Here is a 26733-nt window from a genome sequence, read left to right as displayed (position 1 = left end):
GGGCTGGGTGGATTTGATTATCAGCGAGAGGCGAGTCACAGGTTGTTAGTTCAAAGTTCTACGGGAGTAGGAGAGCCCAGACATGACCACGCCCGCTTTGCATTCTCAAGCCGGTCTCAGTACGCGAAATGGCCCATTACTGTAGATTGGGTTGAGCTTTGTCCCGATCATGAAATGCGTTGCTTACTTACAACATTGGAATCCCATGCGGATCCTTCACTGTGCCAGCAGCTTTCCGCTCTTTTAACCAGATCAGCAGTAATCGCAGACCTAGAAAGCCTCAATTATATGCAGGCTTCCACGATCAAGACCTCTGCGCCAGCCACACAATATATTGCAAAGTGTCCGTATGATGGAGTCCCAAAAACCTTTCCCAACGTCCTTTTGAATGTAATTTCGTCACGGTTGGTCGACGCTTGAGAGATACTCTAGAGGAGGTGGTTCATCATCGATTTGAAAGTGCGAAATGCTCGAGTCTGTCCGATCCGACGAGGGCACATCGGAGTATGTCCACGAGAAGGGTAGGTTTCTCTACGCCTCCAAGCGATGGATGCTACTTTGCCGCGCGCTTGAAACGCCGGATTAAACGTTGCTTTGTCTGCAGGAGGTCGGTAAAGGAATCCAGCGAGGAGTCGCGTTTGTCACAAGTCACGCGTCTGACTCAAAGCGGGTTCTATGTGTGACGGTGACAAGCTAATTTAAGTACAATGTGAGGTTCACCTGACATGACTCTTACGCCGCACATCATGACCGAAGACTCAACCCCTGGGCGACGTTCCAGTCGCTTGACAGCCAGAGCTATGTCTTCTGTTCCTGTCCCAGGTGGGTCAGATGAAATGGACGTTGACTCTCAAGACGTGGCTTACCCTGAGTCTGACGATGAACTTCCTGCCAAAACACTCAAGCCTACTCAGTCCCGAAAGCGCAAAATCCCTGTTGATGAATCGTTTAACCCAAAGGCGGACGAACATCGAGCGAAGAAAGTGCGAGGGAAACGAGGTCTTTTGAGACAACTCACGGAGATGCCACTGGACATTCTCTTCGAGGTAAGTCATCATGTACCCCGGATGTCTGACTCACATAATGATTCCTGAAGATTTTCGGGCAATTGAACCCCCTCGACGTGTTGAACCTCGCTCGCACTACGAAAGCCTTGCGTGGGATTCTCATGCAACGCTCTGCTGTCTCTGTCTGGAAGCAGGCGTGCGCCAACATATCAGGATTTCCGCCATGCCCGGAGGACCTGACAGAACCTCAGTTTATCAATCTCGCTTTCGGAAAGCAATGCCACGTAAGGGTTTCATATTCACGATACAAGTTACTCATTACTTTGCAGTTCTGCTTGAGCAGCACTGGCACTCAGGTTATCTCATGGGAAGAGCGAGTTAGAACGTGTCTCAAGTGCATCGATAAACAGTAGGACATTTTTCTTTTCAAGAACTCGTTGGCTAAAATCAGGGAAGTTTCACCAGTAGTAATCACGGATATGTGTATATTCATGGTGTTCCGGAAAAGGTTGCGACGTGCATTCCTGTGACAAGGGTCACAAAAGCATCGGGTATCTTTTTTTGCCACTAATCAGAGGCAATGTACCTTACGGATTCACAGGTCGTCGACCGAGGCTGTTCATTTATCGTTGTGACGAAACCATTGATCGCTTCAAAGAAGAGTACTCTGCGCGGAAGGACGATACTCAAGCAGTAACTGAATGGATTTCTACAAAGGAAAAGGAACGCGTAGCGCGATTAGAGGTGTGCGGCATCCGGTTCCACCCCTTACATCTTAACTTCAAGTGCGAACTTGCCAGCATGTCAAGCTCTGCGAAAAATGGGTGTCCGAACAAAACGAAGACCGCTTGCGCGAAGTAGAAGTAGCTCGCAATAGGCGGAAAGACCTGTAGGTGGCCATGATCCGCAATCTCTTACGACCTCTTACACTTACACATAGCATCATTGAGAAATTGAGTGAACTGGGGTGGGGCGACGAGATTGCCAAGGGGCAAAACCGAAAAAGGCTTTCTGAACACAGCCTTGTCACGCAGAAAAAGGAGTTAACTGATCGTGGTGTGTGCTTGACGCCGCTCTCGTCCTGAAGAAATCGACTTATATCTCGTTAGTCTGGAACAATATCAAGGATCAACTCGTTGCATTCATGGGGGCTCTCAAGGTGGCTCGTTCAAGAGAAGACCGCAAAGCAATGTTAAAGAAACGTCAACATCTTATCAAACAAGTGCGGAGCGACTACGTGGCTACTTGTGCGGTTAATGAGGTTATTCCGCCTGCTAGCGACTTTTATCTCTTCCCCCCACTTCGACATATAGTGGAGGATACCCCAGTCGAGGTCGAAGTGACGTTGGAAACATTTCACGAAGTTATGAATCTAATTCCAGACTTTATTGCGGTATGGAAAGTCCAAACATGCGAAAAACTCAGGGGGATGATCGCGGAAGCAAACAAAAAAGATGAACCCCAAGTTGACACACCAGTGACACCACAACCCGACGTTAACCTTGCGACCGCGGTCTTCAGATGCAGCAAGTACGAGTGCAATCTATCGAGACCATTGTTCTATCCCGCAGTTCTCATGCACGCCTGTGCATCAGAATATACTTATATCCACGCCATTGAAGATGACGACGAAGATCTGGTGGATTTCTCTACGAATTGCAGACTGCGTCCTTGGAACGGGGGTAAAGTGATTTCCTTCTTTACGGCGGCGTCGCAGACCGCAGCTGAGCTTGTGGAACTATGTGGCCGTGATCGGAAGACGACCACTACCCAAGAGATGGACTGTGCCAATCCTATTTTTGAATGTGAACACTGCAGATCCGAGCGCCAAGGACGGTTGATGATGACATGGAGACGAGGGGTATGTTAAATGATATTATTCATCCTGTTCGGCGTTTAACTTACTCGCTGAAAGCTCACCCATACTCACTTCGCCGGTCCTGCTGGACTTAAGTTGACCCTTCCCGACGAAGAAACACAAGCGAAAGTAAGACTGAGGATGGCCGAGGAGGTTGATCGCAAGCGAGCTAGGTCATGCGACAGGTCGCTCTGTTGCGTGCACTGTCATTTGACGGGTGATTCTGTTTCTTTGAAAAAGCACATGGCCGAGACGTACGTTGATCGTGAACAGTATGAATTGCTGACTTACACCAAATTTCAACCTTTAGGCACCAGAAGACCCAGATGACAAGCAGCGATGTCGTACTGTACATTGACGCGGACCACGAACCAGACAACTACTATTTGTGGACTCCAGTATATGTTTAGCCATATGTACGATTATGAAAGTTATTTCCACAACTGGAGGCACCTCTGCCTGGGTATTGCATTAAAACCGACTAATGTACAAAATTCCTCTATCATCAAACTCTGTCCGTCAAGGAGCATAATCACAAGGCATCGAAGTTGATATGATGTGAAACTCTTCTTCTTTCCAGTTCGTCCTCCCTCTATGATGAGATGTAGGATGTGCGTGTCTTTGAACTGATAATGAGACGAACCTTCTCGTTCAAATGAAGTACAAATACGATGATCGCCAACACAATTGTTCCAACGACCACGGTCACGGTTACCCATGGGATCCATTCTCCTGGTCTTAAGAAGAGTTCGCGTTTCCAAGCCTCACCTTCCTTGGCAGACGGAAGGATGACCACCTTGGAGTTGGGAATGACACCTTCCATGTTGATAAAATGCTCTTTTGAGTGGACGGTTGTTCCAACGAACAGGTTTTCGATATAATTGTTCGTGCGACCGAGTCCAAAGAAGGAATATGGAGTTTGAAGCGAGTGGTATGATGTCTGTGGGAGCTGACCAACTGGCATCAAAGAGAAAACTCAGAGTTCAACACGGTTTCGAAGGGTCGGGCTTTACCTTGAGCAGCTGAACGGTGGCCTGTGGTGTCAAGAACAGTGTATTTGTATGACGCGCCAGAGTAGCTGACACCGAAGGGCTTGTTTGTTTAGGGTCAGCAGAATTCACTTATCAGAGCAATCGAGTTTACATGATAACGCTCAGAGCTATTCAGGGTATAACACCACCCATTGTCGCAGGCGCCATTGAGGACTAAACTACCCTTGAGTGTATGACACAAGATAGAAGACATCAGGGCTTACCGATTGCTTTCAAAAAGAAAGCGTCGTAGTAGAAGTTATTCTGAATGAAAAGAACATGTCCTTGCCCAGCGTCTCCCGTTCGTTGGACCATAATATCAAGAGTTCCCTGCATATCCATAAATCAGAACAATCATATAAAACCAAGAAGAGTAAAACCATTACATCTTCATCCATGTCCAAAAATGACACCCCTCGGGCGTCTTTAATGGCCTCTAAGGTTTCTGCGCCGTGGCTCGCGACTTTCCACCCACGTTTCTCGCGCTCATTAGATACGCACCCGGCTACACCGTCCGCACAAGGAACGGAAAATACGAGGCTGGGAACACGTTCTCTCTTTCCGGACACGGTGATAATAAGAAAATCGGGATACCCATCCAAATTAGCGTCACCAAGCTTGATGGGAACAGGTAAGGGTGGCTTCAAGGACGTGTCAAGTACAAGCAGTGAAGGGGATAGAGGGAAGAGGGAAGACAGAGGGAAGCGAATGAATGCCTGAGCAAAGGAAGAAAATCAGTATTCTGTAAAATTACATAACGCGAAGTTGAGCGAAAACTTACAGGGTTATCAGGACTATTTGTAAGGTTAAATCGAAAATCTGAATCTGGGGTACACAAATCCTCTGGTGGCCGACAAACGCGAACTCCGTTTTTGACACCAGAGTCCGTGGACGATGCACATAATCGAAGCTGCTCATTGAAGGCTATATTGATGTAGCAGTCTGTGCCCACGCCTGTCGAGGAAGACACATGGGCACAAGTAGGAAAAACCATGTCAATCGTCCCGTCACGATCTATTCCAAACTTGAGCAGCGGGCAGAAGAATATTCGAGATGGCTAACTTATGTCAGCAAACGAAATCGCTTGCGTTCCGGGAGGTAGTAAGCCCGCCTGCGAGAGACTGAAGCCATTGTCTTTGTTGTTCACCCATATTTGGTAGGACTGGCCTCCTTTCTCATCGTTACAAACAAGGAATACGTCTATAAACCAGGTCAAAAGCTTTGAAATTCCAATCTAATTCAACCAAACCTGCAAGACAATCCCCGTCAAGGTCGACAACAGCATTGCTATGAGGATTTGCCAGAGAACATTGAGATCCGTGGAAAGGCGCATCAATTCTAGAGCGGAGCGGTCAACAGTTGAGTAGGTGTTATAGGTGTGCTAACACACATCTCAAATAAGGGTGAATCAGCTTGAGAAGCATTCCATACATTTTGCCAGATCTTCAGAGGTCCCTGAGATGCGGAAGGCTTAATGCCTAGGAGATCAATTTTCATATCCCCGTCAATATCAATGGGTATTGGTTGGGCAAGGGTGGAAGGCGGAAGAAACCTGGGGTGGTTCACATCTAGGTCAAAAAAGTGTCATGCCATTCTTCAACGAAATTAAGCTTGACGTACCAAAACCCCCGCCGACGAGGGCAGGATATAGTGTCAACTCCAATTGGTTGGCGGTGACGCTTTGGCTCATAACGAGGAGGTCAAGTTTTCCAGAATGCGTAAAGTCTCCGGGAACAACGTTGTAAACTCTGCGTGGGTGCTTGAATGACCCAGAAGACTGAAAAGCAAACGCCTCTGTGGTACGTGAGTACACCTCCTACAATAAATCCAAAGTTATGCACCGTGACTCCAATGATGGACTGAAAGTGTCTGCTGATCAGAGGCCAACGATAAAACATCCAATCTAAGCATGCTGCTGTTCAGATGTCCTCATGCTGCCAACAAATATTGAGCATACAATTGGTCCCCGTTGAAGTCTCCAAAAGCAACGACTCTATTGTCCCCACTGAGACCCATAGTTCCTGCATCTATCAAAGAATTTCCAGTAAACCGTTTAGAAGGGAACGGCCACGGTAGCTTGAACGCATTTCCAAGGGGGAGAAGAGCTAGCGCAGTCGTGAGTGTGACTGATGGTGATTTCCGCCGTCGTCCAGGTCGATAAAGGTACATGTCGTCAGAAGAGATATGTACAGAGAATGTAAATGACTGGGAGTGCCAGTGCTTGGGCAACAAGTGAATGAATCCAATATTGACATATGTTTGAATTCCAGGACAATGACCACCAAATTCAACCGATCCCTGTCTGGTGCAACCACTTGACTTGGCACCCACACTTTCCAGTCCACAGGCGTGAAAATACACGGGCACGTATCCTAAACGTATCCTGAGGCTGTCTGCCTCATGACTTTGCGTGCAAAGTGCTTTAACTCCGCAAACGGACTTTCTGTCGTGCACTATCACACATTCTGACAGGCTGATCACCGTCACAGACTTAACAGATTCACAAAAAACAAAGGTGAAATCTACGGAGGATCAAGTCGTACATTATATGTTTGTTTAACACTTCTGTCGCTTAATGTCATATACTCTTAGGTTGTCAGCCTCACAAAACCCACGCCGTGGGGATAAGCCACCTGACTGCAAGCGCCTATCGTTGGCGTCGATTGTGAAGAAAGACAGTCGTTTTCAAGTCATACGATTCACAAGGAATCCTTCTCCACGGCATGAATCTCGAAATCAGGCTACCATCCAACGCTGATTTCTGGACGGTGACTCGCAAAATTGCAGGAGTACTTCATGACGATGACTTCCAGCCTAATGCAAGCGACGACCGGATGAACTTTCAACTCAAATTCAAGGAAAGCACGGTCAGCGAAACAAGAAATTCTGGCGGGATCTTGACGATACATAATGCGACGATTGCTACAAAATTTCTTCGTTGGGTCAAAGACCACCCCATAAAAATCGAACGAGATAAACTCCGATTTTATGCGAGCAGTACTAAACCAGGATCGACCTTGATCGAGACCTTGAGAAAGACGTTCTACACCGATCCTGATCTCGAGGAAAAGCATGAGGAGATACTCCGAGGGCTTGAAGACCGCTTTCGCGTTGAAGCTGTCCAGATCGGGGTGTTTCATCGAACTAGTTATCCAGAAAGAGGCGCCCTTTACCCTCGAGATTTCTCTATTGAATGGGAGAAGATCTGCACTGGATCGGGACCATCAGGGTGGCTGACCTTTGAATACGACCATAAGCATTTTCAGATAACAGTTGAGTTGTTCTCTTCAAATTATGCTACGACATTGACGAAGAATTGAAGATGCAAAGCATCTCCGAGACATACGGAAAAGCCATTTCTATTGAATTCGCCAGCATTCAAAAAATGGCTGTTGGATATGACCCAAAGCCTTGTTTGTAACCGTCAACGACCACCCGACTTGCCCACTCATGACAAATTTTCAGATATATGTTTCGATCTGTTATATCCTCCAACATTCCAAGAAACAGACAACAACTCCGGAAGCTGGAGGCTCACTTCGCTCGAACCTAGCCATCAAGTTATATCTCCGTACGCGTATCAGCTACGTTTACTCCTTTGGTCGGGCGGACGCAACGATGTCATGAAAGATTTTGTGGAAATGTGTAGGACTGCTGGGTTAACGAGCAACATCACGCTCGTTCAATTGTACAGGGACGTTCAAGTTCAGGCCTTCCGTTCCAAATTATTCTCTCGTGAGCTCATGCATAGGTACGAGAACACACTGCGCCGCGTCAAGTTTCCGTGGCCAGTTACCTTCCAACTCGCGTCACTTCTATACAACGGCGTCCTCCATACCAATGAAATCCTCGATCTTCTTCCTTCAGTCCAAGAAGTTTACGAGGCCCATCTGAGCGACACGGGAGACCTCCTGAAACAGTTCCATGATGCCTTGTTACAAAAGGCTGAACGTCAAAGTCCGAAGGCGTGCTTCCAGGAGATTCTCCAGAAATTCAAACCCAGGAAAGCCAGAGGGTTTAACGCTTCATTGATCAGCGCGGCCCACGTTACAATTACTCCTACCCGCATGCTTTTGGAAGGCCCACTTCCCACACAATCCAACAACGCCATCCGGAAGTATAAAGGTTGCGATGATAACTTTATTCGGGTTGACTTCCGTGACGAGGACCGATCTTCCTATAAGCGAAATCAGGATGTCGACGACATGTCCGTTTTACGTGAGCGGGTAGGTGACGTCTTGAAGCAAGGAATCATGATAGCAGGACGACATTTTCAGTTCCTTGCGTATTCCACCTCCTCTTTGCGCGAGCATGCTGTGTGGTTTATGAGCAGCTTTGAAAGTGGTGGTGAAATGATAACACCCCAAAAAGTTGTTCGAGATCTTGGGGATTTCAGCGCACTGGCTCAGCAACCCTCCAAATATGCAGCACGAATTGCTCAGAAATTTTCAGCTACAGACCCATCGGTTCATATACATGGTCACGAGTGGGAGCGCGTCGATGACATCGAATACATCGAGGAGCGGACCATCAGAAACGACGACGGTGATATTGAGACAAGAAAGACTGTTCATTGCTTCACGGATGGAGTAGGCACTATCTCAGAGTCTCTCGGGCAAGAAATATTTGAAACGTTGAGGAACAACGAAGGTCGTCTCGAAGAGAAAGCTCCCCTGCCGTCTGCGGTGAGACAACTTGATTCCGTACTTCTCCCTTGTTGACCCTATCCTTGAACTAGTACCAAATCAGATTTATGGGCTCAAAAGGTGTTGTAGTCGTTGACAAGCAGCTTGACAAAAACTCGAGTGGGATTCGCATGCGGCTGAGGCCATCAATGATCAAGTTTCCTTCCCTTGCTCAAAGCGAACCTCTTGAAATTTCAGAAGCTTTCCGTTATCCAAAACTTTGTTATCTCAATCGGTGCGAGAATTTACTGCACATAGCTAACAACGACTAGTAACTGTTTCGAATTATTCAGCCCGCTTGTCATGTTTTTGGAAGACCTTGGTGTGAGACTGCAGACCTTTTTGGATTTACAGAATGCCGCCATTGCGGAGGCCCAGACCATCGACGATTCACTCGAGCAATTCCGATCTATCATGGAGACCCATCGGGGCGGACTTGGCAAATCATTCGATTTTCCAGACATTCTGAAGCATTTCGAGGACGACGGGTTTGATTTGCATAGCCAAGACGGTCGCCCAGGAATTGACAACCAGTTCATCAAGCAACTTAGAAATGTTGCGAGAATAGAAGTTTTGCGCGAGATTAAGCATTCTGCGCGAATCAAGATTCCAGACAGTTATTTGCTTGTTGGTGTGGCTGACGAAGGTCCGGCGTATCGGAAAGACGGGTACCAGAACGTGTACGAGCTGCCGGAGGGACACATATACGGTGCACTTTCCACCTTGACGTGCCTTTGCCTCCCTTTCATTGATGTTTCTTAGCTTGTGTTCAGAAGGCCGGTGATAAGGAACCCACTTGGCTCAGTGGCTCATGCTCAATTTCACGGAGTCCTGTTGCCCACCCAGGCGATGGTATGTAAGCGTCGGTGGTGTCAACTATGCATCGCTGAATTAACTTGCGCTATCTCAGTACAACGAGTCCGATGTATCGGTAAACCTCCGGAGGACAAACTTTGTCTTTTTTCTCATTTGGTGAACGTGGTGGTCTTGCCGTCTGTTGGTATGGACTGTTGACTCACATCGCCAAAGACAATTTCACAATCTTGTTCTTCGCAGGCAAACGTTCACTGGCGTCTTGCTTGGGGGGCGGAGACTTGGATGGGTTAGTGTTGGCTGTTATGTCACCAACTTACATTGATTCGGTCCCATATAGTGACATTTACTCAGTCATCATGCTCGAACCGTTGCTTCCGACGCAGATGGTTGTACCGGCAAGCTATGACTCTCTACCTCCGCGTGCACTTCCTCCAGGCCAATCCATCGAAGAGGCCGTTTGTGATTTCATCGTTGAATATATCCACTCAGATGTTTTGGTGAGTTGACACCTTACGTCTGGATCTGCTTCAAGTTTGGGTCTAAGACTGCTTTCAAACAGGGACTCCTATCAAATCGACTGCTCGTCATTGCAGGTATTATTGTGTGACCCTCATGCCTGCTCTCCATCTGACAAGGTTGTCTGCGACAGATCAATCCAAGGTCGGTACATTTGCTTGAGAACTGTGGACCTCCGTTTATATCACTCTCAAATAGGAAGGCGTTTTTGATCAAGACTGTGAACATCTCGCAGTTTTGTGTTCCCAGGTGCGATTAATCTCATTGTAATTTGAGAAATGTGATAGTGACTAGTCTGATTTTTTAGGCTGTCGACTACCCAAAGCAAGGCAATCCTGTTGACCTGTCGGGCGGGGCTCTACCTCATCCCCTGATCAGGTGCAAACCCGACTGGCAATCCGCCGAGATAAACGCACCCCGCCAAACCGACTATTACAAGTCGACGCGAGCACTTGGCGTGATGTTCCGTGATCATAGACTCGAAGTCGATGGCCCACTTCCCGAGATGGAGCAAAGAGACAGATCCGCTGAACCGCTTCTGAGCGATCCGATCTCCCTTGCGTACAAAGATCGCGTCCAGCGCCACATCGGAACAGCCATTGAGCCAAGTGAACACGAATTCGTGACAACTTTGTTTCAAAGATATGTCGCAGAGCTATCTTACATTTGTGCGATCCACACGCTCTCGAATTCCCGTACGATCCGACTTCGAGAGGAAGAAGTCGTCGCTGGGACGATCCTTGCCTCCTGCAACAACAAAAGAATGCGGAGGGATAGGATTGAGCGGGTGAAGGTCCATTCGGGGGTGATCGTAAAGGAGATACGGCAAGATCTGGTAGCGCCGGGATATCACGATTCAGAGAAGCTGACGCCAGATGCACGGCTCGCAGGGCAACTGCTTACGCTGGAGAGAGCATGGCAGGCCTGGGTGTTCTCGTTGAAGCTCGGAAACGAGTTTGGCGCGAACAGCTTTGGCCTCATTGCTCTAGGAAGCATATTTGATTGTCTTGATCGTTTAGAAGGAAAGAAGGGACAGTCTCTTGACACAGTTATCGAGGAGGAAGACACTGAGCGCTTGGACTTTGATGCATTTTAGATTTTGAACTCAGAACGTGAAGAAGGCCTTGTAACACATAAATGGTGATGGATGGAATCAGGATTTTGAGAGGGAGAACTAATAACAACCTTTTATACGATTGGTGAATCCAACTGAAGATGAGATGCGCGAGTAAGCGAGCCGGCTCTGTGGGCCCATCAGGAAAAGGTGATTTCTCCGATAGATCGCCGGTTAGTTCTGTAGCCAGATATAGAAAAAGTAGGCACTGTATTTTAGCCGAGCGCAATATGTAACTGCATTGGTCATGATAGCATGGCCTTGTCATTTGATAGTACCTAGAGCTGATGAGGAAGCAATATCTTATTAGTCGGATGAATAGTTACAGCAAGATCTATGTTGGCTATCAATGCTATGGATTTTGTATCTACAGTTTCTCTACCCCCCGAAACACACCGGCCTCGCCAATTAATAACTGTATTCCCCTCAACTTATACCTATTACTAACCGTTTTAGTGCATTGTCTGGAGGGCTGTAATGTCTGATCGTGCACGCGATCGATGGGGGATGTCGTTTGGTCGACGTGGACTTGGGAGATGGGTTGGCATTTGGAGGGGGAGTGGCGAATCGCTTATTCGATGTCGGTGTTGACGTAGTTTAGCTGGGGTGGTAGGTGGTTGTGGCTGAGATTCGTGGTCAGAAAGAGCCACGTACCTTGTGAAATTACGCGACGCAGCCCGTCACCCATCGACAGTTCCTCCACATCGAGAACGAGATGGAGGCCCCACGTCATTGCTTTTGAATAACCCCCCTGCACCTCCTCGACACTACCTTCCTTTGTCGTCGCCTGTCACCGGGCGGCTGGGGTCTTCTGGCTGTGTTCATGGCACCGTATACCATGAGGGAGAATGACCGGTGGTGGTCGATTTACCGGAATCGACGTGTCCGATGGCGACGACGCTAACGTGAGTCTTCTCCTTTCCCGTTTTGTTGCAGGGCGTCTGCACCCACTGCCGTCGTGGTTTGCCCCTCTACACGCTCAGACGAGTCGCACTCCTATAAGCCCTAATCTGCACCTGACCTCCTTGAGATGTCTGAAGGGCTCGGATTGGTCACTAAATCAGACTATGCACTTTAGACATAACGTTGGCACTCACCGTACCTGGACCATTCGAGCGCGTGGTGGGCAGAGGAGTTGAACATTTCGCGCAGGCTGTTTGTTACTTAAGGGCATGATCTTTCAAAGCTTGACACTCGATGATCATAGCCACCTGAGATTCGGTGTTCATATATTGCCCGCTGGTGTAGTGGTAACTATCGATAACTGACTAGAGTAACTTAGTAGGTAACTATTACCGCAAGCCCTGGAGTTCGAGTCCGGCTCAATGCAGACATTTAATTTACAATACGAAATAGAATACAATACTTACTCTACACTACAAAATGAAATGGACACTTCAAACCCTTAGACTGACACGTTGTTTCCTATATTAGAAACTATGACGATTACCCCCCAAGAAAAAGCCGATTCTGCTTTTAGAATATTTATCAAGCTACCTTGTACCATAGAGTTCACATAGAGCTATGTACAACTACGGGAATTTGACTCTATCAAACTATATGATGATACAGCATAACCACGCTAAGCTATAGACTTAATTGTAGTGATATGTATTTGTCGGTGCATCTACCACAAACTATATATCAGGGGGCTCTCGATGGCGCTACCAGCACTATCACGTCTACATACCGCAATATCGCAAGTCCATTTTTTCCTGATGGCTGCATCAGGAAAGCTACAAGAATGGTATGTCCTCGCAACGCTTATCGAGGAAATGTGGTACCTTCAAGATATTCATGACCTATTTTTCTACAAGAATTTTCATGATATTCCATACCTCAAGGAAAGAGTGATTTTTTTTTTTGCTCCTTTTTTCCGTCGGTGGTCCTCCGCAGGCCGAACATGCCTGAAAGTGAACGCTACGTGGGTCCTTTCAACAGCAAAAACTGTATTGTATGCATGATGCTCTTTCGTGAGGGACACGCGCCGCATGGGTTGAAAAACAAGTCGTCTAGTTTGCCATTCTGTTGTGCAGGTGCTAGGGAGTTAGTTTTTATTTATTTAGAAAACGTTCAGGCTTGCCATCTATTTTTAGCCTCCATCTCAAAGAGTACATCTAATATCTAATTAAAATAAAAGGTACTGTACTTGTACACATAGTAGCGACTAAAGAGACATCTAAAAAGGTGTAAAAGTACTCGGGCAGGATGAACAGACAGACAGATAGATGATGATAGTAGAATAGGCTGTAACTGTAAACGATACACGGTACGGGGTTTCTACAAAAGTTCTAACAATCGTGCAGGTAGGTGTGGGTGTGGGTGTAAGGGAAGACGAGATCGAAAAAAATGAAAGGAAGGAATTCGAAAGAGGAACCGCCATAAGTAGAAAAACAACAACACTGGTAAGTAGATCACGCTGTAAAAAATCGACAAGAGAACGGAAGAAAATAATGTTATGAGAAAAGATGGTGTGTGTGTGCTTCGTTCGTTTGAAATGGGTTGCTGGGTGGGGAAGATACGCAAATGACGATGCTCTGCGTGGCGTAATCGTTCGTGCAACTGGCGTCATCCCTCCAGCCTGGCCTCGAGCGCTCAGACGACCTCCTGTCGTGCGATACTGTCAATCCCTTCTTGATCAAGGAGTAACCCCTCCTCCTCCTCTGGCTCACCCTCCAAAGCCTTCCCCTCCCCATCCTCATCGTCGAATATCCACTCCCCATCATCCACATCCATAGCGTCAGCCTCCCCTCCGTCATGGACCCTCAATATCGGCACAGACCTGCCCTCCTCGTCCACATGTGACGCAAACATCACATCCTCCCCGCCGTCCGAATGTGACGAATCAATGGGCACGACACGCGGATGCTGCCCAACACTCTCCGGAACGACACACCCACTAGTCCACATCCACTCGTCGTCCCACAGCTCGGCCACCCTTGCTCGTTTCCTCGGATCTCGGACAAGCAATCGACCAACCATCCTCCGCGCACCTCGACTCTCCACCAATCGTTCACCCACCAACTCTTCCTCCCCCTCCACACGCTCCAGCAGCTCACCACCAGGCCACTCCCATTCCCCCCTCGCAATTCTCATCAACCACTGCCTCCTCTCAAACACACCACCACCTGTCTTTCCCTCCCCTCTCTCCCCCCCAATCTTCCCTCCTCCTCCACCACCAGCACCAGCGACGCCTTCACCAAACGGCAGCCTCCTCGCCACAAGCGCATAAAGAACAACACCACAAGCCCATGCGTCCGTCTCACGGGCGTCATACACCCCTCTACGTGTTTTCTTTCCAGATCCAGATGTGGACCCGCCCCCGCCCATGACGAGCTCTGGTGCAGCGTACGCTTCGCTCCCACATCGCGTAGAAAGGAGCTCGGCATCGCCGTCTTCGTCTATCTCTACGAACCTTGACAAGCCAAAGTCCGTGAGCATGATGAGTGGGAGGGGTGGGGTTGGGAGGGTGCAGAGGGTTGGTGGCGGGGAGGAGGGTGTGAGGGCGTTGTATGCCGTTGTTGTTAAGAGTATGTCTGGAAAGAAAAACGATGGTTGGTTGGTGCGGGATGAGGAAAGAGGGGGAAGAAGAGACGTACTCTCGAGTTTAATGTCCCTATGGACCAAACCGACGCCATGCATCCATCCAACGGCTTTAGCCAGCTCGCACCATACTCTTTGAAGAACGGTTTCGCCTGGAAAGCAAGTGTTATTTAATTCGGGTTATATTCGGCATGACTAACCCAATTTTCCCCACGCTACGTCGTTATTGACAAGACCCAGAAGATCGCCGCCTGGTAGGTATGGCAAGACCAATACATGGTGCGTCGCAGTGTTCAAGTGAGCTAGAAGCGGGGTAATATTTGGATGCGATATGTGCTGAAATAGAAAAAGTCAGCCATGTGATTTGGTTTGTTTGGCACAGAAAGAGGCGATGTCGTGTGATCAAGATTTGGAAAGGAGATATAATGTAAACTCACCCTAAGCACTTCAACCTCTCGAACAAACCCAACTCTCGTCCTCTCCTCTTCCAATAAACTCGTTCCAATACTCCGCTTGGCCGTCATCTTGACAGCAACAACCCTTCCTCTTGGAGTAGCTTCTAAATCCCCTATACCCTCCTTTCGCAAGACACCCATCTCTCCATGCCTCTCGTCAAGGTACACCTCATTGTCTCCACCCCTCTTACCCCCTTTAATCCTCCCGGCAGGCCTCGTCCCCCTCACCCGTTCCTTAAACTTTAAACTGCTATCCCTCGACAGCGTCTGTCGCTGCTGCTGATGGAACGTCCCACCCCCCGTCGTCGGGGACCGTAAACTCGACTTCCGAGACAGAGCCTTTCCATCGCTAGATCTAGGACTTTTAGCGGGATCCTCCTCCATCGACCCCGCCCGCGCCTCTTCCCCCGATTTCTTATTTAAGCTCGCCTTCCTCCTCAAATCCCTCACACTCGCTTTAGACGCCAACGCAAGAGGCACAGGCGATAGATCTTCAGCGAGCCATACGGCCGAGAACCCTCCTTGTCCAAGGGGACGCATCAACCGAAGCGTAGGCTCTATCGATCGCGATGTTGGCGTTGGTGTTTCTCGCTCTCTGAGGAGATGGGGCGTATGCGAAGTGATGATACTTCCTTGGCGCGGCTCATCGTCATCATCAAGCACCTCCGCCTGCATCCCTTTCTCAAACTGCGATAAAGACGGCTCGAGGTTCGCAGGGCGTGGTGTGGGCTCTTCTTCATCGTGTTGTTCAGGAGGGGGAGGCGGGGTGGGTAAGCGGTCGTTGGGATCTACGATGCGTGAAGACGACGCTGATGATATCGAAGACGAAGACGAGTGTGTTCTTTCAAAGCTTGGAGAGGGCAATGGGAGGAGGAGGGCGGTATCTGTATCGATAAAGTGGGGTTTCGCGTCGGGCGTGGTGGAAGTGTATCGCGAGGGAAAGATGCGGGAGACATGTATACGGTTCGTGTTGGTCTGCTTTGGTTTTGAGCGGTGTGGGAGGAGAGGTGGAGGGTCGGTGGGGTTTGCGAAGAAGTGGGCGGTGATTGAGGGTTCATCGAGTGTCGATACGGGGGAGGACGAGGAGAAAGGCGATGCGAAGAATGCGTGTGTTTTTGCTCCAGAGGTGGAGTGTGGTGGTGATGGGGCACTTGCGAAAGAGGATAAAGAGAGGTCGGAGAAGGTGGATGAGAGTGAAGAAGATGTGCTTGTACTTGTGCTGCTTGGTAGTGAAGAACGAGAACGCGAGGATGTCGTCGAGTCGGCTGAAGAAGAAGAAACGGCAGCTGAGACGGCCGCTGAGATGGCGGCGATGTTCATCATCGTTGTGAGGAAGGGCAAGACTATCTAATTGACGAGGAGAGCATGATGATGATATGAACCACAAATAATTGGTGACATAACACGTCACTGACTCGGACTCGGTCCTCTCTTTCCGATCCTCTCCCTTTGTTCCCTTCGACCCGGCCATGACTGTCATGCCAATACGCCGCTCTTTCTCCAACATTCTCCCATGTCCTATCGAATCGATAACCTTCTTATCACCACTCACTTGCACCTCACTGGCACTTGACTGATCTCAGTCCGGAACATCTCGATCCTGAATGTCAATCCCCAACCACGGATCCTGGATCCCCAGACCAGGGTTCTGGCGTGCACAACAATCATTGACATTTGAGCCCTTGACTCGTTCCATTTCCCGTTTCCGTCCGCTTTGCCCTCCCTCCTCCGACTCAGTTGGTCAAAGTCTCGACTTGGACGGTGTGGCTTGTTTGGTTATATTCGGTCACGTGGGCGATTGGGTTATCTACAGACAGGGCTTTTCTCACGCTTCATGAGGAGATTTTATTACACGGATTGCAAGCTCGAGCTTTTACACCAAGACGTTGGAACGCACAAGGCCAATTCCCACGTTTTTGATTGCGGTTGATTGTGAAACGGACAGACATATGCGGGAGCTTCCCAGCCCTCTCGTCAAAACAAGCCTGCCTTGCCTAGAATTCTCCAGACGATCAATTCATGCCCGAGCCTCCTGCTTCAAATTCAACCCACCATAACTTGTACCCTCCATGGCATTCAAAACGGGAACCTTTCTCAATCTCAATTGCCAACACGATTCCCACCGAATTTAAAGTATTCGAGCGCATTTTGGACCACTTATACGACGACGTCCCCTGTACCCTCGTTTGTCGGTCTTGGTTTGCCAGAAGCTGGTATCACCTGTTTGCGCACGTCCAGCTGGATTCACCAAGGATCGACGCGCTCTCAGGCATTTAGGTGTGGACTATGTACATTGGGTGACGCTGGGTCCGACTTTCCTTCTTCCCCCGATGAATTCCCGGTGTCGGGAGTTTCGGAGTCGTTGAGCCTTCAGCATATGGCGGGTATTAAGATCGTGAAGTGGATTATGGGCAGGCGTGCGCCGCTGCCCCCCCCCTTACTCGAGTTTGTTCGCATGCACATGATGCGGAGGTTGCTGTGGCGTATAAAAGGTTTGTGAAGAGTCTTGAATGTGTATATCTCACGCAGGATGTGTAAAAGTACAGTAAGCAAGCCATCTAGTACTACCACATCCCAAACTAAAACAACTAGTCATCCTGTCATCTTTCCCCGCACCCCGGCACATCATCTTCTCCGACATATCTGCTTTCCCACCTCGCTCTCTCTCCCTCCTCCGTCTCAGTTGCGACTTGGACAGTGTCATGGTTTGTTTGGTTATATTCGGTCACGTGGACAGTTGAGCGTGGACGCGCCACGAATTGAAAAAGTGAAAGCCTGCGTTGCTTTTCATTCACAAACAATTCATGCCTGAGCCTGCTGCTTCAAATTCAGCTCAGCATGACTTGTACCCCCCACTGGCATGGTACACAAGACGGCGAGCACTTGTCAACACGATTCCCACCGAACTATTCGAGCGCATTTTGAATCACTTATACGACGACGTCAGGACACTAAAAGCCTGTACCCTCGTTTGTCGGGCTTGGTTTACCAGAAGCCGGTATCACCTGTTTGCGCACGTTCATCTGGGTTCACCAAGGATCGACGAGTTCTTACATTGCTTTGACGCAAACACTTTGCGAGGAATGAGGGGGCTAACGGCATGCGTTCCCCGCGATTTGCGATTCAAGCTCGACCGGACACCCTCTCTCAGCTTGAAGACCAATTCGCGAAAGTGTGCAGTGTACTCCCAAACATCGAATTTCTCCGCCTCGCGACGTTCCCTCCCGCCCCGCGTCTGCCCTCATTGCTTGCGAACTACCAGAACACCCTAACTCACCTGGTCATACAAACCACCGTCTTCACCACCACAAGCGCCTTCATCATCGCCATTTCGGGGCTACGCGCTCTCAGGCATTTAGGTGTGGAGTATGTACGTTGGATGACACTAGATTTCCCTTTCTCTGAGGAATTTCCCGTGTCAGGGGTTTTGGAGTCGTTGAGCCTTCATACTGTGGCGGGTGACAAGATTGTTCAATGGATTCTGGGCGTGCGTGCGCCGCCCCCCCTTACTCGAGTTTGTTTGTTTGTGAACGATGCAGAGGTTGCGCAGGAGGTTGCGGTGGTGTATAAACATCTTGCGAAGAGTCTTGAATTTATATATGTCACGCAAGATGTGTTAAAGTCCAGTAAGCAACCCATCTACCACACACTCCAAACTAAAACAACTTTACTAACTGTGCACCCTCTCTTCTCTAGTCAACCTATCAACCTTCCCCGCACTCCGACACATCATCTTCTCCGACATAAGCGTCTTCCAAAACCAATCCTCATCCGCCCAGCACCTGAAAACCCACCTATCCAGCATCACCTCTCCCCACCTTCATTCGCTCGTTTTCCGAATTGTCATTGACAAGCTGGAGAACCTCCAAAACAACGTTGATTGGAGGGGGATCGTTGCGCTTTTAGAGGACGACCGGTTTAAGGGGTTGAAGAGGATTTATTTTTCGTTGGGGTTGTTTTCGGGGCAGGCGAAACATGTTATTTTGAAGTATTTCGAGGGGTCGTGGGTTAGGGAGAGGATTTATTTTACGGGGTTCGATGTGCATAGGGGGAGGGTGTTGCGGGGTTGGTTTTGATATGTTGCGAGAGGGTGGGTTTGGTGCTTGTGCGTCTTGCCGTATGTTTTTGAGTACCAGACAAACATTAGCCTGATCTCCGTTCTTCCCTCCAAGACTTTGGTACGAGACGCTAGAAGAATGACATATGCCAGGACGTTGACAAGTCATTCGGTGAGCATCATCGTTTCTTGTGCATTCCCTTTGGCAGAGTTCTCGCTACCGACCTGTTCACGTTAATCGACCTACTTAATCGGAAATCCCTCAAGTGACTCACCCCTGCACCAACTGATATGAATCGCCTTCCCTTGCTCTCGTCGCCTCATAGCTCAACATGTCGGCCACTTCTACGATAATCATCCCCACAACGGCCTTTTACGACGCGTGGGCAACGACCTACGATACCGACGGAAACGTCCTCCAACACCTGGACAGCGCCGCGTTTAAAGACATCACGCCGCTCCTTTTCAGCGTCCTTCAGAAGCCAGTAAGGCTCTTGGATCTAGGCTGTGGAACTGGACGAAACACCACCAAACTTAGGGGACTGCTCCCACCTGGGAGCACCTTATACGCGGTCGACGGTAGTGAGGGGATGTTGGCACAAGCGCGCGCTAGTATGCCTGGAGAGCCAAGTGGCCAGGTTGAGGTCAAGTGGGGTTTGCTAGATTTTACGCGACAGCAGGCGGATCTCGACGCGTTCATCGATTCCGCGCCAGTTGACGTGGTCATCAGCACCCTGGTGGTCGAACATGTCATGCTGGACCAATTTTTTGCGGTTGTCGCGAGGATTCTGAAGGTGGGCGGGTGGGCGTGGGTGACCGGGATGCACCCCGACATGGGGCAGAGTCGGGCTGGATTTCGGAGGGATGATGGGGTCAAGGTACATGGGATTAGTTATATCCATGGGTTGGAGGAGACGATAGTCGCGGCAAAGAACGCTGGACTGAAGCTTGTTGGGAACGTTAAGGAACGCGGCGTTGACGATGAGTTTGCAGTCCAGGAGCTTGGGGAAAGGGCCGAGAAATGGGTGGGGAAACGCTTGCATGTCGGGATGCTTCTGGAAAGGGTGCTCTGAGTCTGAGTCTGAGAGCCCAAAGTAATTTCTGCTTGAGCATATGCTGATAACGATGGGGATTTCCATGTCCGACATCTTCAGCAAGCCTTCAAGATGCAAGAGCTGCTGATCCTCACCGGCACCCCAGAACCAGATGTTGCCTTTTCAACCGTCAAAGGAATTTGAGAACACCTTGAATTTCGTTGTGCACGATGCAGCTTGATGCTACCAACGTCTCCGCTGTGTGAAGCCTGTCATCAATAACAGCACCCACTTTCTGCAGACTTCCTGTCACTCCACTCCAATTTCCGCTGGCTTTACACTCCCGGGATTATCCACGAAATCATACCATCATCTGCAACGGCTGAGTCCAAGTAATTGACAACGTACCGAGTTCCTTGAAGCCTAGGACGAGCCAGTTCAACTAGACTGTACCATTTCGTACCATCGACGACACTCATTACTCAGGGCCGTCGTCTACCTCTGCTCGCCAACACAATGTCTCTCCCCCTAGAACTAGTCCGGGAAATCATCCATCTCCTACTCTTCTTCCCCCCACCGAGCCGCTCGACTCCAGATGATATTGATTGTGCAGTCAAACCCACATGGGACACGATCAATGCGCTCAGCCTCACTACACGAAGCTTTCGTCCTCTAGCACTTGAAGCGTGGTTTCGGACTCTCTACATCGATTCGCCAGAAAATCTAATCTTTTTACGGGACTCAGGCTGGTTTCCTGAGCTGGGGAGTAAATGGACCAAACACCTCCACTGCGTTCAATCATTCAGCAAAACCATCTCTTTCTGGAATCTCTCCACCTTCCTCCGCGTCTCCTCCATTGACTGGACTGGCTCACGCGGTCTTTCTTTCCACATGAGAAATTGGACACACTACCCTTTTTACACCTCTCCTCCACAGTTGAACACCTCGACTTGCGCGGATGGATGTCTGACCCTACGATGATTCACTATATTGCTAATACCCCAGGCTTGGGCCATTTGAAGACGTTGAAGATGGTGCTAGGCACGATGTGGTGTGAGCTTTGTCATTCTTGCCGTGCTGTCAAGTTTAAATACAGGCCAACGGGAGTGGTGTATGAGGGGGGTTTGGGGTTGCCTATCCACTACGCACGTGCTCTAGCACCACTCGAATACCTTGAAGAGGTTGTGATTATTATACACATCCATGACTTTGGGCGGACTGCATTGGGTTTGAATGCAGACTCAAATGCGGACATGAACCCGGAGACGACCCCCACCTCCAACACCAATTTGAACCCGAACTTATGGTCGGGTGAATGCGATAACTGTATGGTGACGATGTACGATGATGATGCATTCCGTGAGAAGTGGGTGGCTAGTAAGAGACGCGTCGGTCTGGCGTTCGGTCACGATGGTGATGACGATGATGACAATGTGAGGCCACCGAAGTTGAGGAGGGTGGAGTACCAGTTCTACGGTGGATGACGAGTATCGGGAGGAGACAGGGATTTGAGGATCACGAGGATGTAGATACCAGTGATAGTGACGGCTGGGAGTGGGATTGAATGAATGGTTTAGTTCTTGGATTAGCGAGACAATGCGAAGGGGATACTACTCGTTTTTGAAGGGCATAAGGACAACCTAATTGCTTGACGCGTCGATGTTGTTTCCCAGTCTTGCAGCCCACGCGCCACTGTACGAGGTTCTACAAAACGCACTTGATATCACAGGGTGAGTATGTTAAAGTCGATAGTATAGACTCGTATTATGACGCAGACTTTGACGAAACGAGTCTCTTTTGGGCTCGAGGATATCACAATGGGTTATTCACTGCTCTCATTGGTGTTATCTACAAACATGCGATCGGGAAAAACGGTTGGGAAAGAGTTCGCTGGATGGTGAATGTCACTTTGAGCCCTTTCGCCTCACGTAGTACTCCACCCAAAAAGTGGAAGAAACAATCAAGTCCCGGGTGCAAGCTGATACGGGCCTTACATGTCCTTTGTCAGATTGTATCGTCCTACCAGTGCTTTAGATATCTGTAACAATGTCAGAAGCAACCCGGAGCTGAGATAATTTGACTATCACCTCTTCACACATCACAAGCCACTCTTCCCCAAACTTTGAATTCTTGTCTGTGTGGTAACGCGCAATGATCTTGAGGTGCTCGGCCCTCGACAAACTGACGGTCGCCTGAACCGGAAACTCCTTGGGACCTGTTCATAACAGAATGATCAACGAAAACCGCAGAGGCACTGCACTGTTACTCCACACACCTTCTGTCTTTGGAGGCCATGTCTCGAAGACGAACTGTCAATGCATCCATCAACATGACAAGCCAATCACGCTTCAACAAATCAACAAAGTACTCACCTTTGCAAAAGACACATCCTTCATCGACGACGCGCACTCTAACTTCTGGATCTCGTCTTTCATCTTCTCTAGAATGGGCTTGCGTTTATTCGCCCACTCTTTCGCATCCTTGGCGTGCAGCTCGTCGCGATAAGCTTGCACGGCCTCGGTGCACTTGAGGTACCATTCGCCTTTGGGCAGTGTGGGAGCTAGCGCGGCTGCCAGTTGAACTGCTCGAAGATACAGGCTGTGTGCGCTTGGGAAGGAACCACACAGTGAGATGCGGTGTCGGATCAGAGTCTTGAAATTACTTACACGGCGCGAAGTTTGGATACCTTCGAGTGGAAGCGAGCCAGACGGTACAGCACATTGCCCTCTAATTCCACATCGTGCCCCGTGACGAAACTCAAAGCAGCACTAAATGGAGCCATCAGTTGGCCATGGTCCTAATTAGCGTTATGCATGCTTAGACCCACCGATAGTCGTCCTGCGCCAACAGCGCCCGCGCAAAGACCTCCTCTGGTTCCCCGGATTCCACGTCCTCGAAATGCATATCTCCCAGATGGAGCAACTGCGACGCCTTACACATTGCTAGCAACATTGCAAACTCGTCGCTCAACGCCCTAGCATCTCCCACTTTGTATGCACTCGTCAGCCCACAATCACCCAAGCCCACGCTTACATCCGCCCACGCTGCCTCATACGTGTCCTCCAGCCCCACTAGGACATCGAGCGCAGACTCCTTTGAGCTGAGGAGGCTCATAGCGCGAACCCACTTTCCATCTTCGAATTGCCGAACGGAGTCGTGGAAGATCTCTCGCATGAGGGTACACGATATCTCCAGGTGGATAACGCGGAGAAGGGGGTCTTTGACCGTCCTTGACACCTTGAATAAGTTATCCTCCAGCCCACGGAGGAGGAGTTGGCGGTTCACTGGCGTCGCATAAGATCCGTCGCTGAGCATGTGCACGAGGACGCGTTGGAAGTCGGAGGTGCTTTTTGAGGATTGAGGGAAGGCAGGACTGGCTCGAAGTTGAATTCGCGTGGTTATGGCGCCGTCGATGTGATGCAAAATCTCTAGGACGTCCTTGTGCGTGATCTGGTTTTGGAAGTACAGCTCAAGCATTTTGCACTACGGTCAGGTCAGTGGCCTTCCATATACTCAAGAGAAAAGAAGTGGAACCGACCTGCACCACCAACAATTGCCCCCTCACAAGAACCATATCCACCTCCTTCAACTTCTGACTCTCAATCTTCCTCAACATGGCCATCGCCTTATCAATTCTAATCCTCTGCATTGTCGTACCTAACCCAGGTGTGTTCGCGGTCTCGAGCATCTCCTTCGCGTTTGCGAGCGCCGCGTACACATTGACGGGGTCAGCCGTGGGAGCGTTGGCCCCGCCAGCTTTCTTGGGCACCATAGGCGGAGGCTCCTCTGGCTCCTCCGGCACCCATTGACATGGCATCCAGTAGGTCGTGCGCGGTCTCGCCCTAGGCAAATCCATCGACGACGGCGCTCTAGGGCCATCGGAATTGGCGCTCGTAGTGCTCGGACTGGCTGGGTCTGTGCCTTCATCACCTAGCCAGTGGAAAAAGTCTCCGATAACTGATGCGACGCGGCGCAGCGTAGCTCCCCTTCGAGGCGGCTGGTCCCCTTGGGGTTGGTCCATTGTCGTTGGAGCGGATAAGAGGCGACAGGCGCCAATATTGTGTTCCTGAGTTGGACAGCACAAGCTTTCCTTCTTCCTCCGCGTTTCCTCCATTGAACCGGACTAGCTCAAGCCGCGATTACCTTTTTTACACCTCTCCTCCGCCGCTAAACACCTTGACTTGCGTGGATGGACGTGGTCTGATCCTAGGGTGATTTAAAAGATTGCTAATACCCCAGGCTTTGGGCATTTGAAGACTTTGAAGATGGTGCATGGCACGATGTGGTGTGAGCTTTCCCTTGGTTGCTGTGTGCGGGTGGATACGATACCTATATGGTGATGATGTACGACGATGATGCATTGCGTGAGAAGTGGGTGGCTAATAAGAGACGCGTCGGTCTGGCGTGCAGTGACGATGGTGATAACAATGATGGCGATGGGAGGTCACCGAAGTTGAGGAGGGTGACGTACCAGTTCTCTACAGTGGATGACGGGGAGGAGGAGGATGAGCGATCTGAGGATTACGAGGACGTGGATACTAGCGATAGTGACGCCTTGGAGTGGGATTGAATGAACGGTTTGGTCCTTGGATTGGCGAGACGATTTGAAGGGGATACTACTCGTTTCTCAAGGGCATCAAGGACAGCCCAATCGCTTGACACGTCGATGGATGCAACTTGTCTCCGGGTCTTGAGGATCATATGAACACCTGAAATAAACCATTCAAGCAACCTAGCCGACTTCATACCCTCCTTCAACCGACACAAGGATGTGGAATGTATGTGCCAAATGATACCCCAAATTGCTTTAGGACCCTCCCAGTTGTTATGTTGGACTCCTTCCGGATTCAGATCGCAAACGCGGTGGTCGTGGAACAGATATGTTCCTCGTTGTTGTTCGTCTATACCTCGTCTCATTCATGCCCCGCAGCTGGTAAGTCTAGATGGAGTGAAGGGGGCAACAGGATGGCGAACATATATAAAGGTCAACGGGCAGAAAGGGGCAGAAGCAGAATTGAGGCTGGAGGGTTTTATCATCTATATAATTAAATTCGTAGAAAAAACATATCCTTTTTGGATGAAAACATACCATATTTGGAAGACCGGGGTAACGAGGCGTCGAGAGCCTCAATGAAAAAAAATCGATCCCGGGTGATGTTTAAATTCTTGGGGTCTCCTCGATCTCTTCAGGATCATTGTTTGATTGGGACTAGTGATGCCCAAGGCAACCTCGCATGGTTGCGACTCGGAGTCTGCGTCGCCAAACTCGTCGCCTTTAAAGACACCCAAGCGTCAAACAAAGAAGAAGGCCAAACTAATTACAGATGAAGCTTCTTGGCCTTGTTCCAATATCCCAGAAGGGCGAACAGTAAGTACATATACTATCCTGCGTGCAAAACTGACATTATTCCCAGATAAATAAGACTCGGGCTCGTAAAGAATACAAGCTCAGTGACAAAGATATCAGGGATCTCCCATACGTCCGAGTCGAGGACGAGTGGGTGCCCGTTCTTTCTTCCGTTAATAATGTTCATTTTATTTGCTAGAAACTTCCATGGCGGAAACTACCGTAAACCCATGATGCTCTATCAGGAGAGAGACATAGAGCTGACAGCCTGGAGGAAATACGGTGGACCAGTGGGGTTCCAAGCACAGTGAGTGGGTCTTTTCTTGTGCACGATGCACCTATTACCCTCTCCTAGCCTACAGGAAAGGCACGCCGAGTGGCTCTCGAAGGGGCGCAAGGGTGTGTGGCATGAACCGACAAAGTATGGACTCTCCGTGCAATTGATTACCCAGCCACCTGCGGGCGTTCCGGTCGACACATGGGCCGTAACTCCAGAACTCGTACGAAAAAGGGACTATCTGAAGGCAAACGGACGACTCTGGGTATGGGATGCATACAATAAGGCTCTCGACAATGCCTTGGGACGGGGTGAGGCGGTCCGTTTGGGGTGCAGCGTGCCACACCAGAAGCTTCGTGAAGCTGCGCTCTGCGATCTCAATCAATCCAAGAAATATCCGCCTCGTCCATCTCTGGAACAGCTTGCTTCAACCTCTTTTGATAGCCTGCGCGAGGTTCTTAAAGATGCACCCGTACCCAAGGGACCGTATGTTGAGGTGGATGGTCTAGACTGGCATGACCATGAAGATGGTGAGACGAGTATCTACTGGGCTGAAGGATACCTCAATCGACTATTCACGGCTCTCAATGCCGTCATCGACGAACATGGGTCAGGAGAAAACGGTTGGAAGAGTGCCCGTTGGATGGTGTATGATACAGTGAGCCTTTTTTCCTGTTCGTTGTCTTCAGTTGATCCAAAAATGATTCAGTACTCCCAATCATTTGCTGGAATTTATTATCATGATGTCAAGATGGAAGTTGTAGATGATGCATATGAATGGCTTTGTGGCCGGCTTATCCACTCTGAAAACTTTGCCATCACCACAAGAATGGATGAATGCTCAGAACTTGGAAAGCGGTATAATGAGATGTTGCCTAGGCTCTCTCCCGGGGAATAGCTGTACAATTAGTGCTAGCTACATAAAGATCTGTACAAAATACTTGTAAGATAAGGTGTATTCAGGAGCAGTCGCGATGAAGATTCAGAACACCC

At 49.4% G+C, this 26733-nt stretch overlaps 10 protein-coding genes across 10 annotated transcripts; 6 read left to right on the top strand and 4 right to left on the bottom strand.

The window, feature by feature from the left end:
• Nucleotides 1–466: 466 nt before the first annotated feature.
• Nucleotides 467–3275, top strand: LACBIDRAFT_293360 (uncharacterized protein; the record flags this gene model as incomplete). Its single annotated transcript, XM_001878495.1, has 11 exons — nucleotides 467–521; nucleotides 823–1046; nucleotides 1097–1291; nucleotides 1337–1416; nucleotides 1464–1558; nucleotides 1609–1751; nucleotides 1808–1896; nucleotides 1948–2063; nucleotides 2117–2868; nucleotides 2923–3119; nucleotides 3176–3275. The coding sequence occupies 11 exons, from the start codon at nucleotides 467–469 to the stop codon at nucleotides 3273–3275; spliced, it is 2046 nt and encodes a 681-aa protein (XP_001878530.1).
• Nucleotides 3276–3397: 122 nt separating this feature from the next.
• Nucleotides 3398–6065, bottom strand: LACBIDRAFT_232676 (uncharacterized protein; the record flags this gene model as incomplete). Its single annotated transcript, XM_001878131.1, has 13 exons — nucleotides 3398–3457; nucleotides 3509–3822; nucleotides 3879–3957; nucleotides 4009–4070; nucleotides 4121–4226; nucleotides 4283–4612; nucleotides 4678–4910; nucleotides 4959–5096; nucleotides 5146–5234; nucleotides 5287–5448; nucleotides 5498–5690; nucleotides 5738–5799; nucleotides 5854–6065. The coding sequence occupies 13 exons, from the start codon at nucleotides 6063–6065 to the stop codon at nucleotides 3398–3400; spliced, it is 2040 nt and encodes a 679-aa protein (XP_001878166.1).
• Nucleotides 6066–6619: 554 nt separating this feature from the next.
• On the top strand, nucleotides 6620–7216 carry LACBIDRAFT_315791 (uncharacterized protein; the record flags this gene model as incomplete). The annotated part of the gene is made up of 1 exon (XM_001878494.1): nucleotides 6620–7216. The coding sequence occupies one exon, from the start codon at nucleotides 6620–6622 to the stop codon at nucleotides 7214–7216; it is 597 nt and encodes a 198-aa protein (XP_001878529.1).
• A 78-nt stretch (nucleotides 7217–7294) lies between these two features.
• RDR16201 (RNA-directed RNA polymerase) lies at nucleotides 7295–11009 on the top strand (the record flags this gene model as incomplete). The annotated part of the gene is made up of 11 exons (XM_001878493.1): nucleotides 7295–8581; nucleotides 8635–8816; nucleotides 8875–9290; nucleotides 9344–9433; nucleotides 9492–9581; nucleotides 9638–9683; nucleotides 9735–9894; nucleotides 9957–9990; nucleotides 10047–10057; nucleotides 10112–10162; nucleotides 10221–11009. The coding sequence occupies 11 exons, from the start codon at nucleotides 7295–7297 to the stop codon at nucleotides 11007–11009; spliced, it is 3156 nt and encodes a 1051-aa protein (XP_001878528.1).
• Nucleotides 11010–11479: 470 nt separating this feature from the next.
• LACBIDRAFT_315789 (uncharacterized protein) lies at nucleotides 11480–11760 on the bottom strand (the record flags this gene model as incomplete). Its single annotated transcript, XM_001878130.1, has 2 exons — nucleotides 11480–11628; nucleotides 11682–11760. The coding sequence occupies 2 exons, from the start codon at nucleotides 11758–11760 to the stop codon at nucleotides 11480–11482; spliced, it is 228 nt and encodes a 75-aa protein (XP_001878165.1).
• A 1862-nt stretch (nucleotides 11761–13622) lies between these two features.
• Nucleotides 13623–16618, bottom strand: LACBIDRAFT_324832 (uncharacterized protein; the record flags this gene model as incomplete). The annotated part of the gene is made up of 6 exons (XM_001878129.1): nucleotides 13623–14563; nucleotides 14627–14722; nucleotides 14771–14906; nucleotides 15008–16372; nucleotides 16441–16543; nucleotides 16578–16618. 6 exons carry the CDS (start codon nucleotides 16616–16618, stop codon nucleotides 13623–13625), a joined length of 2682 nt encoding a protein of 893 aa, XP_001878164.1.
• A 2796-nt stretch (nucleotides 16619–19414) lies between these two features.
• LACBIDRAFT_315787 (uncharacterized protein) lies at nucleotides 19415–20155 on the top strand (the record flags this gene model as incomplete). The annotated part of the gene is made up of 1 exon (XM_001878492.1): nucleotides 19415–20155. One exon carries the CDS (start codon nucleotides 19415–19417, stop codon nucleotides 20153–20155), a length of 741 nt encoding a protein of 246 aa, XP_001878527.1.
• Nucleotides 20156–20632: 477 nt separating this feature from the next.
• LACBIDRAFT_324830 (uncharacterized protein) lies at nucleotides 20633–21600 on the top strand (the record flags this gene model as incomplete). Its single annotated transcript, XM_001878491.1, has 2 exons — nucleotides 20633–20993; nucleotides 21053–21600. 2 exons carry the CDS (start codon nucleotides 20633–20635, stop codon nucleotides 21598–21600), a joined length of 909 nt encoding a protein of 302 aa, XP_001878526.1.
• A 506-nt stretch (nucleotides 21601–22106) lies between these two features.
• Nucleotides 22107–24137, bottom strand: LACBIDRAFT_315786 (uncharacterized protein; the record flags this gene model as incomplete). Its single annotated transcript, XM_001878128.1, has 7 exons — nucleotides 22107–22154; nucleotides 22204–22331; nucleotides 22392–22425; nucleotides 22489–22723; nucleotides 22783–22884; nucleotides 22944–23599; nucleotides 23655–24137. 7 exons carry the CDS (start codon nucleotides 24135–24137, stop codon nucleotides 22107–22109), a joined length of 1686 nt encoding a protein of 561 aa, XP_001878163.1.
• A 1194-nt stretch (nucleotides 24138–25331) lies between these two features.
• Nucleotides 25332–26699, top strand: LACBIDRAFT_293357 (uncharacterized protein; the record flags this gene model as incomplete). The annotated part of the gene is made up of 5 exons (XM_001878490.1): nucleotides 25332–25484; nucleotides 25531–25613; nucleotides 25663–25770; nucleotides 25819–26398; nucleotides 26450–26699. 5 exons carry the CDS (start codon nucleotides 25332–25334, stop codon nucleotides 26636–26638), a joined length of 1113 nt encoding a protein of 370 aa, XP_001878525.1. The 3' UTR covers nucleotides 26639–26699.
• Nucleotides 26700–26733: the final 34 nt, after the last annotated feature.

Source organism: Laccaria bicolor, genomic scaffold (assembly GCF_000143565.1).
Source record: "Laccaria bicolor S238N-H82 LACBIscaffold_6 genomic scaffold, whole genome shotgun sequence".
Taxonomy (NCBI): domain Eukaryota; kingdom Fungi; phylum Basidiomycota; class Agaricomycetes; order Agaricales; family Hydnangiaceae; genus Laccaria; species Laccaria bicolor.
Note: the sequence above shows the minus strand (reverse complement) of the source record. Positions and strands in the feature narration are given on the sequence as shown.